Source organism: Eretmochelys imbricata, chromosome 16, assembly GCF_965152235.1.
Source record: "Eretmochelys imbricata isolate rEreImb1 chromosome 16, rEreImb1.hap1, whole genome shotgun sequence".
Taxonomy (NCBI): Eukaryota; Metazoa; Chordata; order Testudines; family Cheloniidae; genus Eretmochelys; species Eretmochelys imbricata.
Window position 1 is genome coordinate 15,150,255 of NC_135587.1, and position 13,405 is coordinate 15,163,659.

The following is a 13,405-nucleotide window of genomic DNA, read 5'->3' on the forward strand; positions in this document are numbered from 1 at the left end:
AGCCTTGGGGTCTTTCATTCCATCGACAGCAGCTCATGCTTTTAGCTCCTCGGTGTGTTGTCCAAGGTGGTGGCAGCCGTCACACAGGGTCACTTTACTCCAGTCCATCCAAACTGCTGTCGGTAAAATCACCTGCTTGTCTTGGCACTCTGACCGCACAGCTAGGCTTGGCAGGATTCCATTTCTATGTTTTATAATTTTGATTAATATCTCTGTTTATTTTTAAGCATGTCTTTAGATGTTTATCGAACTTCTTACAGTTGCGGTACATTAAAGGGGGAGTTAGACAACTATTTATTTAGAGTAGACATTGAAATTTATAAAGGTCAAGCTTTGTAAACATTCAAACCCAAACTGTGAACATCACTTCAAAGTGCACAAAATAAATATCCCTAAATCAACAAATCATACCTGTTTTTACTATTCATTTGCTAGCCCATTTGTAACAAGCCTAATTCAAAAGTCAATGGACTTTAATCTAAGTTCTCAAACTATGTTTTTCTTAATTTGCATATCTGTAAATTTCAGTTATTGATGGGAATATTTTTTCGTTGGTTTGTGTGTGCAGTGAAATAAATGTTTGCTGACATCTACAGATAAACATTTAATCCTTCAAAGCCTACATATAACCTTTCCCCTCCCAAGCTGTTCAGATCCCTTTCCTGACTTTCTCCTGCAGTAAACTCATGTTCTTCTTCTTTACCTTTGCAACTCTGCAAAATGCTATCCCTTAACTGTTATTTCTGCTCTCTGTTCCTTCCTATTCCCCTTCCACCAGGCAGGGCTAACCCATTGGGGGCCCTAAACAGGAATATTTTGGGGCTCCCACACAAAACACATACTCGTAATTAATAGGGGGCCCCCTTGAGCTGCTTAGGCCCCAAGGCAATTGCTTAGACTGCTTATGCTTAGTGCCCTATTTGCCCCAGGCTTGCTGACTATGCTCCATCCAGCATTATTCCACTCTTATCTATACATTTTTTTCTCTGTGCCACCCCTTGGGCCAGTTTCTTTCTCATGTGTCACGCATTCTTCCTTTCCTAGGAATCCCTCCTTAAAGCAGCTATCATTCTAGGAAACCTTTAAAGAATAGTAAACAAATAGAAAAGTATAAGAGAAAATATCTGTACTGCAGGGAGATGAGACCCACGGCCCATGTGTTATATCTCAGTGTGTCAGTGATTCTGATTGCCAGCAACTTGGAGCAGGGACAATGTCTGCCTCTTGATCCTGTACAGCACTGAGCATTCTGACTGTGCTCAATACGGAGTTAACAAGAGAGGGGATCAAGCCACAGTAGTTGGACCTGTGTCTGGATTTCCAGCCCTCCTACAGTTTAGAGATGTCTGGTTCTCTTCCCTCATCCCTCCCTTAATAAAGAGAGGAGCCATCTGCAAAATTATAGGCCAAAGCTGGGGTTGGGTTTTGGAGGTATTTAGAACTGGGGGTTTAGTTTATTATAGGCAGAACTGGTAGTGGCATCTATAGTTCAGATTACTTTACGCTTTCCATTTTACGGTAGTTTTCACTTGCTTATACCACGACAAACTTCAAGTATTTAAGCTGAAACGTTCAGTGCGGGGTGTCTGCCACAGGCTGAATATTTTGGGAAAGTTTCAGCAAAAATAACCAAGCCATTTCTGAGAATGAGATTAGGGAAAAAATACCTTGTTTTGCCCCTGTCAAAAAATTATTTTGCAAGGATCCTATGGAAACAATACTCCATGTTCCTGTAATGAAAGGCTGTAGTGTAATGCAGATGGGCAAGCAGGCAGAACCTTAATTCTGGCATTTATGACTTTTGCATGCTTGACTTTGAAATAGGGTGACCATATTTCTGAAAATAAAAATGGGACAGCCTGGGGCTTGCCTGAGCGCCCCCCTCCCCCTTCTTCCACCACATACAGGGTGCCAGAACCACCTTCCCCATGCCGCTTGCAGCTGTGGCTGAGCGCCTGAGCCCCATGCCACCTGCAGATAAGGCTGACCTCCCAAGCTCTGCACCACCTTCTCTGCTGCTGCTGGCAGGCACCGTTGCTTTCAGCTGCCCCCCGGGCAGCAGCCACTGCTCTCCGCTTGCAGCCGGGACAAATGCCCAGTTTTCTCAAAAAAGTAGGGATGGCTGGGACAGAGCTGAAAAAGGGGACTGTCCGGCCAAAACGGGACATATGGTTGCCCTACTTTCAAACCTTTTTTGTCTTTGAACGTAGCTGTTTTCAGCAAAACAGAGAAGAGGCCACCCATGACATGGGGATCCGGAGCTGGGCTTGATTCTGACGTGCCACAACCCCAGATTTTAGAGCATGAAGTGGGCTCTGGTTCTGAAGTACACACATCCTGATTTTGGGGGTGCCCACATCCAGATCCACCTTACATCCCATCCCACAGTAACCCAGTTCAGAGGCAGATGGGGGAGTCCCCTAGCTCCTGATTGACTCGTGTTCCACAGGGTTATCTACTTCCTTGAGGCCTGAGATTAAGCCAGCCCCCAAAGGTTCCTTAAATGACACGAGTGCCCCGCACAAACATGGCCGCCCGAGCAGACGTATGGGCTCCGGAGCGCCCCGCACAAACATGGCCGCCCGAGCTACTTTTGAATGCCTTGTGCAAATATGGCCGCCCGTGAAGCTCTATGGTGGATGATGTGCCCGGCACAAATATGGCCGCCCGACGGTTCGGTTGTGCTAAGGGGTGAAAGGTGAAAGGTGATAACGGCGGGGCCCTGGTTCCAAGAAGATGGCAGAGAGCGAGCGGCAGACAGGTAGGGAGAAGCCCTGCGAGGGGTGGTTGGTGGTGGAGTAGGGCAGCACTGATCTTCTAGGGGGGCAGAAGTCTTGTGTGGTGCCCAGAGGGGGGTAGGCTGCGTGATGCCCTCTATGGGGGCAGGGTCCCGTGCTCCGTCCTGGTGGGGAGTGAAGGCTGGGTGATGCGCCTATGAGGGCAGGGGGTCTCTGTGCCCCATAGTGTGTGTTTGGGGGGGAGGCTGGGTGATGCGCTCTATGAGGGCAGGGTCCCGTGCTCCGTCCTGGTGATGAGTGAAGGCTGGGTGATGCGCTCTATGAGGGCAGGGGGTCTCTGTGCCCCATAGTGTGTGTTGAGGGGGGAAGGCTGGGTGATGCTCTCTATGGGGCAGGGGGTTCTCTGTGCCCCATAGTGTGTGTTGGGGGGGGGAGACTGGGTGGTGCGCTCTATGAGGGCAGGGGGTCTCTGTGCCCCATAGTGTGTGTTGGGGGCGGGGGAAGGCTGGGCGATGCTCTCTATGAGGGTAGGGGGTCTCTGTGCTCCATAGTGTGTGTTGGCGGGGGAAGGCTGGGTGATGCTTTCTATGTGAGCAGGGGTCCTGTTCCCCATACTGTGTGTGTGTGGGGGGGGCGGGGGAGTCTGAGTGATGCCTGCTATGGGGACAGGTGGTCTCTGTGCACCAAAATGGGGTGGGGGAGGGTGGGGCTTCTCATGAATTCATGTACCCTGGGATGGGAAGGGTGAGTGGGGGGATTCTGTAATGTAGGTTCCCTGCCCCTTAGTAGGGATGGGATCTTGCTGTACTCTTTGGGGGACTGTTCCTGTACTTGGAGCCTCATAGTGTGGGGGAGCAGGTTGTGATGCCCCTCTTTGAAATTATTATTCTGATGGCCTATACTGGAAGCCCCAGAGAGACTGATGCTAACTATGGGGGGGGGGTTACTCTCCCCCTCTGCAGCCCCCACAACTTCACTTTTGAGCCAGGGGAGTGGGGGAATGGTGAATTACTGAAGTTGTTGGCACCTTGGGCCTTCTACCTGACTGTCACTGGCTGTTGCTAACCTGGGGATAGACCACTGGCCCAAAGCAACTCTTTTGCTCCTCAGCCAAGTGTCTCTCTCCCACCTATATTAAACATCTCCTGCTGCAGGCCATTTCAGAATCTAGGCTGGTGGTTAGAGCAGAGGATTGGGAGTCAGGATATCTAGTTTCTATTCCAGCTCTGGGCAAATTACTTAGCATCTAGGAACCTCAGTTTCCTATCTGTAAAATGGGGGTAATACCTACCCTTCTCCCAGGAATTAAGTATATGTGGACAATACTTTGAGATCCTTAGAGACTATGTGCTATAGAAGTGAAAAGGATCCAAAGAGAATTTGGAGCAAATGTACAGAGGCGATTCAAATGTAGTAGCAGTTTTTGTTTTGAAATTCAAGTGGGATTTGTGTGTCCCTCATATATGACAATTGGAAGGGAATTAACAATGCTATTTGTGTCACTTGTGAATAAAGCTGTTAATTAATTCTTAAAAGAATCAAATACAAGAAACAAATGCAGAGCTGAGATCCAGCAGCTCGCTGGTTTCTGACTGAGGGGCCAAGGTATTCTGTTACCTGAGAAGCCTTCTCTCAGCTGGATTAGATCCAGGTGGATAAGCCGCATTTTCCTGGTGGGGAAAGGACTGGGAAAGTCTCCATTGTCAAGGTCAGTTCTCATCACAAAATACCCTCTTCTCCACCCCAAAGCACAGGTCCTTGCTCTTGCCTAGAAACAAGTTATTGTGTATATACATATTACAGTAGTCCCTTTTGTGCTAGGTACCTGGTAAGAGACAGTCTTTGCTCCGGAGAACTTGCTTTCTAAATAGACAAGGGGTGGGTGGGGGGAAGAAGCAGAGAGATGAAGTGAGTTGCTCAACAGTGACAGAACTGGGACCATAGCTCAGGCCTCCTGAGTCCCAATCTAGTGTCTTATCCCCAGGCCATCCTGTCTGTGAATCCTCCTCTGTCCTGTTTCAGGTGATCAATCTTTTTGCTGGTCTAAGTTTTCACATCTTCCTTTATCAGTGCACTGAAAGTTTGTTGAACGTGCTGTTTATTGTCTTTGATTTTAAAGCATTATTTAAAAACCATTTACCATAATGTGACATTACTGAGTTGTGAGTTTGGTAACCTGCAGCTTTTCTGAATACAGATAAAATTGCACATGCATTGCACCTTCATATCCGGGGCTCTCAAAGTACTTTACAAACATCTGTTAACTAGCCCTCCCATCACCCTTGCAAAGAGGTAATGGTATATATTGTAGAAGGGAAAATTAAGGGACAGAGAGGTTAAATGACTTTCCTGAAGTAGCACAGTGAGGCTGTGGCAGAGCTCGCAATGGAATGCAGGAGTTTTGACTCCTAGTCATCTGCTGTGATTCTAGACAGTGCTACCTTGCTGGAGAAAAGGGAAGAGCTGGTGAACACTTCTGGACAGTATTAACTGTGCAAGTGATTATAAACATTCTTCTTTTAGGCAGTTCAGCTTTTGTTGGAAAATCATGTTTAGAATTTGCCGTTAGTGCTAAGAATGATTATTTAAGTGTTGTCTGGGTGCTCGGTGCTGGACCAAAGGTTTGAAATGTTCTATGGTTGAAAGCATTAATCAAGGGACTATGATCTAGCTGTTAATTTCATGCTAAATACCCTCTTGGTTTTCTGATTCACTGTTTGCTGTATTGCATCTTGATTTTAAGTTTGCCACAAGGTTAAATGCATATTTGCATCACATTGCCATTAGCAATGTTTCCAGCTCTGCAGTGTGCTCGCGTGGGACTGCAGGCTGAGACTAGAACCAGTTGTTCACCTTGGACTGCAGAGGAATTAGGAAAGGACTGACCCATATGTCAGGGTTTATTTCCTTTCTGTGAAAGCTCAGGGGAAAGAGGGTTCCTGGCTAACTGTGTACCTGGGTCGGGGAACAGGAATGCTGCTGACGTTATGCATTAATTATTTGCATTTCTATTGTGCCTGTCATCCCAGGATCTCAAAGTGCTTTATAAAGAACCTCAGTTCGTACTTCCCAGCATCACCCTAAAGCCAACCTAGGGACACTAGTTGAGTACTGAGAGAAGAGTGCCACCTACTGAATCACTGATGCTTTGTATTCACTGCAAAAAGAGGATGTATTTTTACAGGGAGATGGCTCCCAATGTAAAACCACACTTTTTGCAGTGAAGACCTAGCCTAATGCTATGATTGCCATGATGCCTACAAAACACTGGATGATGATTAGGCTGGTGGTGTGCTGAGACCATTGCCTATCATGCTGACCAATATAGTTTCATTGTTCACTTATACTCCCCCCTCCATCTGTTGTCTCTTGTTTTATACTGATATTGTAAGTTCTTTGGGGCTGGACAGGTCTTCTTGTTCTGTGAGTGTACAGTGCCTAGCACAGTGGGATCCTGGACCACGACTAGAGCTCCTAGATGCTATGGTAATACAAATGATTAATAATAATTTCTGCAGTGTCCTGGGATTTCTTAGGGCTCAGCCATCAAGGTACTGAGCAGGCTTGATGCTGCTTAGCGTGTGAGACCTGATGGGATCAGAGCACGAGAGTGAGAACAGATCATAGAGTTCAGTACCTTTTGGTCCAGAAAAATGAATGTTGCCATCTAAGAAGTGGCTGGGGTTAAAGGGGGAGTCTTTACTATCTGGCTATGTTTGACATCTCTCTCTTCTTTGTCTTCCAGGCTCTCCTGAGGAGGCAATGCCTCCCCTCTGCCAGAGCTTCATGATCCCCAAAAAGGAAATACACATGGTACCTGACATGGCCAAGTGGAAACGCTCTCAGGTATGGAACTGGGTCCAGGGCCAGTCTTTGAGGTTCCTGGTGTGCCCCCGAGGCATCATTTGCATGGAAAAGGCCAACCCTGGTTTCGGCCTAGCTAATGGACTGAACGGGGTTGGGTTGAGCTATGTGGAATAATTCTTTTTAAAAGCAAAAGAGCAGCATGGCTAATGCCACGTGAATTGTCATAAAGTTAGTCTATCCCAGTAACCCTTTAATGACAACAATAGGGGGCTTTTGGATACTGACAGCTCTTGCTTGGGGAGTAATTTTTTGATGGCAGGTAGGTCTTGTCTACGTTGACACCAGCGTATCCTGTAGTTCATCACCAGTGGCAGCGGTAGGGTAGACAGAGCTCAGGTGTTTTTGCCAACCTGTAGGATTAGACAACACAGTGGTAAAATGCTTGAGCCGGGTCTATGCTCTCACTTTTGCTACCAGTGCTGGTGAACTGTTTTTCCTCTACAGAAGTGTTGAAGGGATGAGAGCCTGGAAGAGGAGGAGAGAGATCCTTCTGTGAGCTTTGATTAACACACAGGCATGGTCTATGCTGCAAGGAGATCTGTACGCCTCATGATCATGTTTAAACATGTTGCTAGCAGAGTTCTAGGCACGTTACCGGTGCAATAGGGTGTAGTCTGAGAAACGTGACTGTGGCTGGAGTGACTCTGATCTCATTGGGACCATGGTATTAAACCCTGTCTACAGATGGTAGCAGTTGTGCCGTGAAAAATATTCCATCGGGTTCTGGTAAATAAGAAGTGTAAGGTCTCATTTATGCTGCAGCTAAAACAGAGTCAGGGGACCTGGTTACAACATGGTTAGAAGTTGCAGGATATAGCTTTGGCCAGTGTAGGGCTTTAGTCCAGTTATGGAGAAAGAAGTCACCAAGTACTCAGGATTTAATCCTTACCGTGTTGTAATGGGTACCTTTACTCAGGGCTAGTGTAGGCAGAGCCCAAAGTGCCATGGTGAGTGGGCTAAAATTATTAGAACTGTCCTCCTGTAAGTGTTACCCATTCCTGCATAGAGTCTAGGCTAGAAAGTGACTTTATAAGAATGATTATAACTGTCTTGATATGTCTACCCTGGCCCTTCAAACCATGCTAGAACCTGGTTTACCCCCGCAGTGATTGAACTGAAGTTTGAGATGGTTTTAAATATAGTTTTCCCTTTAGTGTTGATAGGGCATGTGATTATAACCCTGTCCACAGTACAGAAGTATCCATGCAAAACTTGTTTTTGGGCCAGCCATGATAGAGCATGTTGTCTCCTTTTCTGTATGACCCTCCATGTTTTAACCAAGTTCAGAAACAAAATTTTAAGTGTGATCACCAAACATAATTTCTTAATATTGTTATAACATAGCTTTCCATCCACAGTTATGTTTATGATCCACCCTGCCATGGTATAATATGAACCCTGATATGGTAGTTCTTGAACTTGAGGTGGCTGGCAGTCTAGGTAATAAGCCAAGAAACTGAGAGAAGTTGGCCCTTCCTAATGTTGGTGTTGGAAAAGGGAGATGATGAAGATATGGTGGTTCTGCTGGTGTAGAAGGGCTCTTAGCAAAAGTTTTACTACTAGCACAATTGCAGTTGGTACACTGCAATACATTGAGACAATTTCAGGCTCTCTGTGCAGTTGGCTTTTCCCGGTGTTATATCCGTCTCGCTGTGTGCGTGAACTTGCCACAGTTGGCCTGTTGGTCAGCCCAGCTCCCTTTGGACTAGATTGAGGCCATTCTCTTTGTCAGCAATACTGTTTTGTTGAGACTTTAGCCTCTCGTCTAACTGGCCTGAGTGATGTAATGAGTTTGACAGTTCTGAGCATTTCTTGAACTTGATGTCCACAAGCAATGTGGTGTCTGCTCCAGCACATTGTGGCCGACACCCTTTTTGCCAGTCTGGTGTGTGTTTTTTTTTTTTTAAACTTGTGTGGAAGAGCCAGGAGAAGAGATCATTTTAAATGGTTAAAAAAACCAAGAACATCAGTCCCGCTTAGAGGGCCTGTAGTGGCACTGGGGTGGCTGTTTTTAATGGGGTCTACTTAGCTTGGTGCAGAAGAAAGGGCTGCAGAGGTAAAGCACATGGTTCCTGAGGTAAATGTTTAGGCTTGAACCCCAGGAACTGTCACAATCTGTGTTCTTGTGTCTGTGGTCCAAACTTGCTGCTGAGGGGTGGGGACAGCAGGGTGGGAATAGCTCTTGCATGGGGACCAAGCTATGATGCCACCAAGGGGTCTTAAATGATAACAAGGTCTTCACGAAGGCCTGCGGCTGAAGCTTCCTTTGTCCCCTTGCTTGGGCTTTAAGTCTTATTTCTGCCCAGGACTTCTGTGGCAGGAAGTCATGGTGGTAGCAGGTGACAATGAGCTCGTCGAGACCTTTGAAAGTGTCTTCCCCAAAAAGAAAAAAGCCATTCCCTAGTCCCAGGGCTTTGTGGCTCTTTCACTTTCGCCACTGTGTTTCCTGAGCAGCCTGACTATATTCCGTACATGGCACTTCACAAGCAGTGGGGTTGAAAGAAGAGAGGAGAAAGGTATGTGTTTGGGGCAACTTTCGGCCACTTCTCCTAGTTGCAGGCAGCGTGAAAGAAGGCCTGGCACAGAGAGCAGGAGAAGTAGATAAAGGGAGAGGTTTGGGAGAAGTGATATGGAGTAGGAAGAAACAAACAGTGATGTAGACAGGGCCGAGATTGTGCAAAGCCTGGACATGAGGAGCTTGAACGTGGTGGTGTGGTAAGAGACAGGAACCTGGTAAGGGGATTCAAGGAGGAGGGTTGTGGTTTGGGCTGTTTATACAGAGTTTGCTCGGTGTGATGTCACCACCGAGGGCTCAGGGTGCACTTAGTGCTGTTCCAGGAGTTCCCATCGGTCTAGGAGTCCCCAAGGACAAGGCAGTAACAGCAGAACAAGCCGTGTCCTGGGCTATCCCAGAAAACTGATGCAGTGGGTTGGGCATTGTCCCTTTGGTTTGCTCTAGGCTTCTCACACTGGCGTTGCTTGCCTCTAAAGTAACTGTTAGTGCTCCGCTAATACCCCTTCCACTTGTGTTTGTTTGCAGGCGTATGCAGACTACATAGGTTTCATCCTCACCCTGAACGAAGGTGTCAAGGGCAAGAAACTGACCTGTGAATACAAAGTATCTGAGGTGGGAAAAGGGCCCAGCCCTGTTCTTTCCAATCTTGCATTTGCTCTGCTTTTGCTGGTGTGCCTTCCACAGCAGGGCCCAGGGCTGCAATGGCTGCTTTCCTGGTGTCCCACAGAGAATAAAGTGGAGCCAAACTGTATCTGCTTTCCTCATTAACAGTGGTAAAGCAGCCTGTCGGGACTACAGGTACAAGCATGCAATGCTTCATCCGGTAACAAGGTGCCTTTTGCTTACTCACAAAACTTGTAATTGAGCAAACTGAGAGGAAGCTGGGGTGTATAAGGGCTTGGGGTGAAGAAGAGGGGCTCTGTTCTGTCCACACCCACTACGCTATTGCTGCGTGCTCTCAGCCAGAAAACAAGAAGCCATCTTATTTAATGGCTATAATGGAGGATTGGGAGCCTTGGATTCTCTTCCTGTTGTCTCACTGACTTGCTGTGTGACCTTGGGCAAATCTCTTAACCTCTCTTTACCTCTGTGTCCCCATCTCTCAAATGGAGTTATTAGTAGTGACCTCCCAGTGAGGGCTCATTCATGTTTACTTTGAGCTGAAAGATGCTACAGATGGGTAAAATATTGCTTCCCCCTTTGCCCTCGGTGCCAGTGTTCTTTGGGTTTCTTGTGTCTTCACCCCTGAGGGGACAGTTAGATTCTTCAGACTGTAATAAGCTCTCTTTCCTGCGCTGTTGTCTGGGCAGCAGTTACAGTCGCTCCTGCCCCTTGGTGTGAAGCCTGTCACAGTCTCTAATCTCTATTGTTTGAACAAGGGGTGTGGTGCAGAGAGGTTTACCCTGGATCCTTCCATGTAGCTAGCCTTGCCCTGCCATGCCTGAACTCTGACTGAGCCCTGCTGGGCCCTTTCTTGAGCAGCATTGGCTCCTGTGAGCTTGGGGCAGATTTTTGGCTGGGTCCAGACTGTCTAATGTTGCACTTCATGTTCTTTTAATTTGATTTATGAGACATGAGCAGAGCAGAGGCTGGGGAGGGAAGAGATGAGCTTGGCACTGAGGTGCCCTAAGCACTAGTTCAGAGGTGTTCAGCAGGCCCTTAGGAGAAGGTAGGGCATTAGTGACCTGGTTTCCCTGGGAGAGTTGTGTGTCTGTCACTTAGTGGCATTTGTAACACTGCAGCTCCTCATGTGCAAGTGTGCTGAAAGTTCTTTCAGCATAGTGGAGTCCATCCTAATGATTTCCAGGATATTGAGGCCAGAGGAGAGATTCAGAGTGGACTCTCAGGGTTATACTGCAGATTTCCTCTTCATGTGCATTACCTGCTGGAACTTGTCATGTTTCCGTCATTATTCCAAAGTAAGCAGTGGTGTAGCACTGACCTGTGGTTATTGTGTCAGTCACTGAACTCATCTTCCAAGCAGCGCTGGACTGAGTCCAGTGCAGAGTGACTAAGAGAATTTCTCGGGACCCTCTTAGCTCTTTCCAATTATAACCAGTCACAACTGTGCAGGTTAATGGGGCTGCTTAAAGGAGACCTTCAAGTGGCAGAGGGAGGAATGGACTTGTGCCCTGTCTGGCTGTGGCTTTCTGGGTGGATAAGGAGGCCTGGAAGGAACTTTTTTTCAACATGTTGGTTTTTGTTAGAGATCTCAGGCATGCCAGGGCTGGCCATCCATGTTCTAGATTTCCCTTGAGGAACTGGACATGTGGCTCAGAAACTCACTCGCCCTTTGCTGAAAGAACAGGGGTGTGGAATCTCTACCAAAAGCACTTTTCTTCCAACTTTTGTTCAGGCATTTGGTTAAATAGGAGCTGCCAAAATCCCATTTTAAACAGTCTGAATAAAAACCATTCCCCATTTCAGTTGTTCAAGATTTGACCGCACAGTGTGCCTCTGTCATAACCATGTTGGTCTCCAGTCATCACTAGAGTCTTACAGGGAAAAGAGGGTAGCAAGACCTGAATTTCTAATGTATAAAACAATCAGAATAATAACTTTAAACCCCAGCTGCCCACCCTTTCAGGCCTTTAACCTGAAGAAGCAGAAAAAGCATGAATCTGTTTTTTCCCCCTCTTGGCAGATCCCCTTTAAATGGTTTTAGTGCAAGTGACAAATACCAAATGTGATGTCAACAACTAAGAAAATTTCTACAACTTGTCTTGCTGTCTTCATGCTGAGTAGGGTAGAAACCTATGACTGAAGGCAAAATGAATCTGCTTTCCTCTGGGGTGGAAGGTCCCATGGGTTGCCCTGTTGATGAGGCTACATCCATTTTATTCCTGCTTCCTTACGCCCTGCTGAGGTTCCTTCTGCATCTTTATACCTTCCTTGCTGATCAAACATGTGGAACTCCTTCCTGCACCTAACACTCCCTCATATCCCTCCTGTGCATGCACGTCCTCCTTGCAACTGCTCACTTGTTGGTCCACCAAAGAAAGGAGTGATGGGAGAGGAGAAATCAGACGACCTAACAGTCTCCAGGATATTGAGTGGCTGAACCCTTTTGTGTGTCTGACTTAGGGTGTGATCCTGCAAAGTGAGCACACTTAGGGTGTGAGCAGGCTTAGCGCCTGTTGAAATCAGATGAAGTCACTGGGGGCTGAGTGCATTCCACACATCTCAGGAGGAGCTGATCCACCTTGCAGGGCCAGACCTTCAGACTGTAACCTCTGTGGCACCAGCCTGGGTTTTCGTATTGCATTGAACACAGGCTGCACTTAATAAACAAGAGGGCTGCGCATCTGCCTGTGGGCTGCGTATGGCTCCTGCAGTGGAGGCTGAGTGTCTGGCTGCTTGCTGGGAGATGTTCCTAAAGCTGCCTTCCCGGCCAGTCTATAGTAACAGCTGTGGCTTTGGCATGCAGGTCTAATGTGGTGGGGAAAGGTTAATTTTGAGCTTCCAAGTGAGCAGCACTGGGGCAAGAGAACATGCAGCCTGCAGAGAGGTCTCCTACCCTTTAAATAGTCCCTGTGATTCCAGATCACTTGTATTTTTCTGGTGTTTGCCCACTTCCATCTTGCATTTGGGAATCTCCTGCACTTGAATGGCTGCCACCCAGCTCTGGGGTGCCTTGCTTGGATTCTAGGAGGGAAGGGTGGGAAAGAGGCAGTCACTCTTGACACCAAGGAGCCTGACTGCTTGGGCTCTAGAGAGGACATTCCCTCTGATCGCCTCCAGTTGCCTGGCTGATGCTTGCAAGAGATGCTGTCAGGTCACTGTTCCATAGGAGGCTACAGGGTTCACCTTTGTGATCACAGGGCACATTTTGGTCTGGGAGGGCGACAGGATGCAAAATCAGCACAACAAAAAGAAGGGGGGTGGAGGGGGAGGATTTGCCCTTGCTCAGATGCCTGGGAAGGTAAAGTAAAAATAGATTCTAAAAACCTAGCCACCCAAGACCGTGCTGCAGTGGTTCTGATTGCTGAGTTCCTGTGAGCCCTGCTGTTTCCCCTGGCTGGGTTCACCCCTGGCAGTATGAGTTTCCTCTGCCATGTTAATTCTGCTGGGCAATGGAAACCTGCCCCTTTTAATAAGCCCCTTTTCAAAGGGCCCCAAGCCCAAAATGCGCTGTGTCTCTTTAATTATTTATTGGCATGGCTGAGCCAGCAGCTGGGTCCTGCTCTCCTGCATTCAGCTGGGCTGTTTTTTAATCCCTTTAAAGCAGGCAAGTGAGGAAGGGATGCGTGACTCTGCCTCCCTTTCCTGAGGCCTGGAGGCAGAG

At 47.5% G+C, this 13,405-nt stretch overlaps 1 protein-coding gene across 1 annotated transcript in view; it reads left to right on the forward strand.

The window, feature by feature from the left end:
* The first annotated feature begins 2,654 nt into the window (after nucleotides 1–2,654).
* PTPA (protein phosphatase 2 phosphatase activator) overlaps nucleotides 2,655–13,405 on the forward strand; it is a 41,205-nt gene continuing 30,454 nt past the window's right edge. Inside the window, exons 1-3 of the mRNA XM_077835867.1 lie at nucleotides 2,655–2,761; nucleotides 6,484–6,584; nucleotides 9,646–9,732. Of these exons, the coding sequence (XP_077691993.1) occupies nucleotides 2,737–2,761; nucleotides 6,484–6,584; nucleotides 9,646–9,732 (213 nt within the window). The 5' untranslated portion in view covers nucleotides 2,655–2,736. The remainder of the gene's footprint in view (nucleotides 2,762–6,483; nucleotides 6,585–9,645; nucleotides 9,733–13,405) is intronic.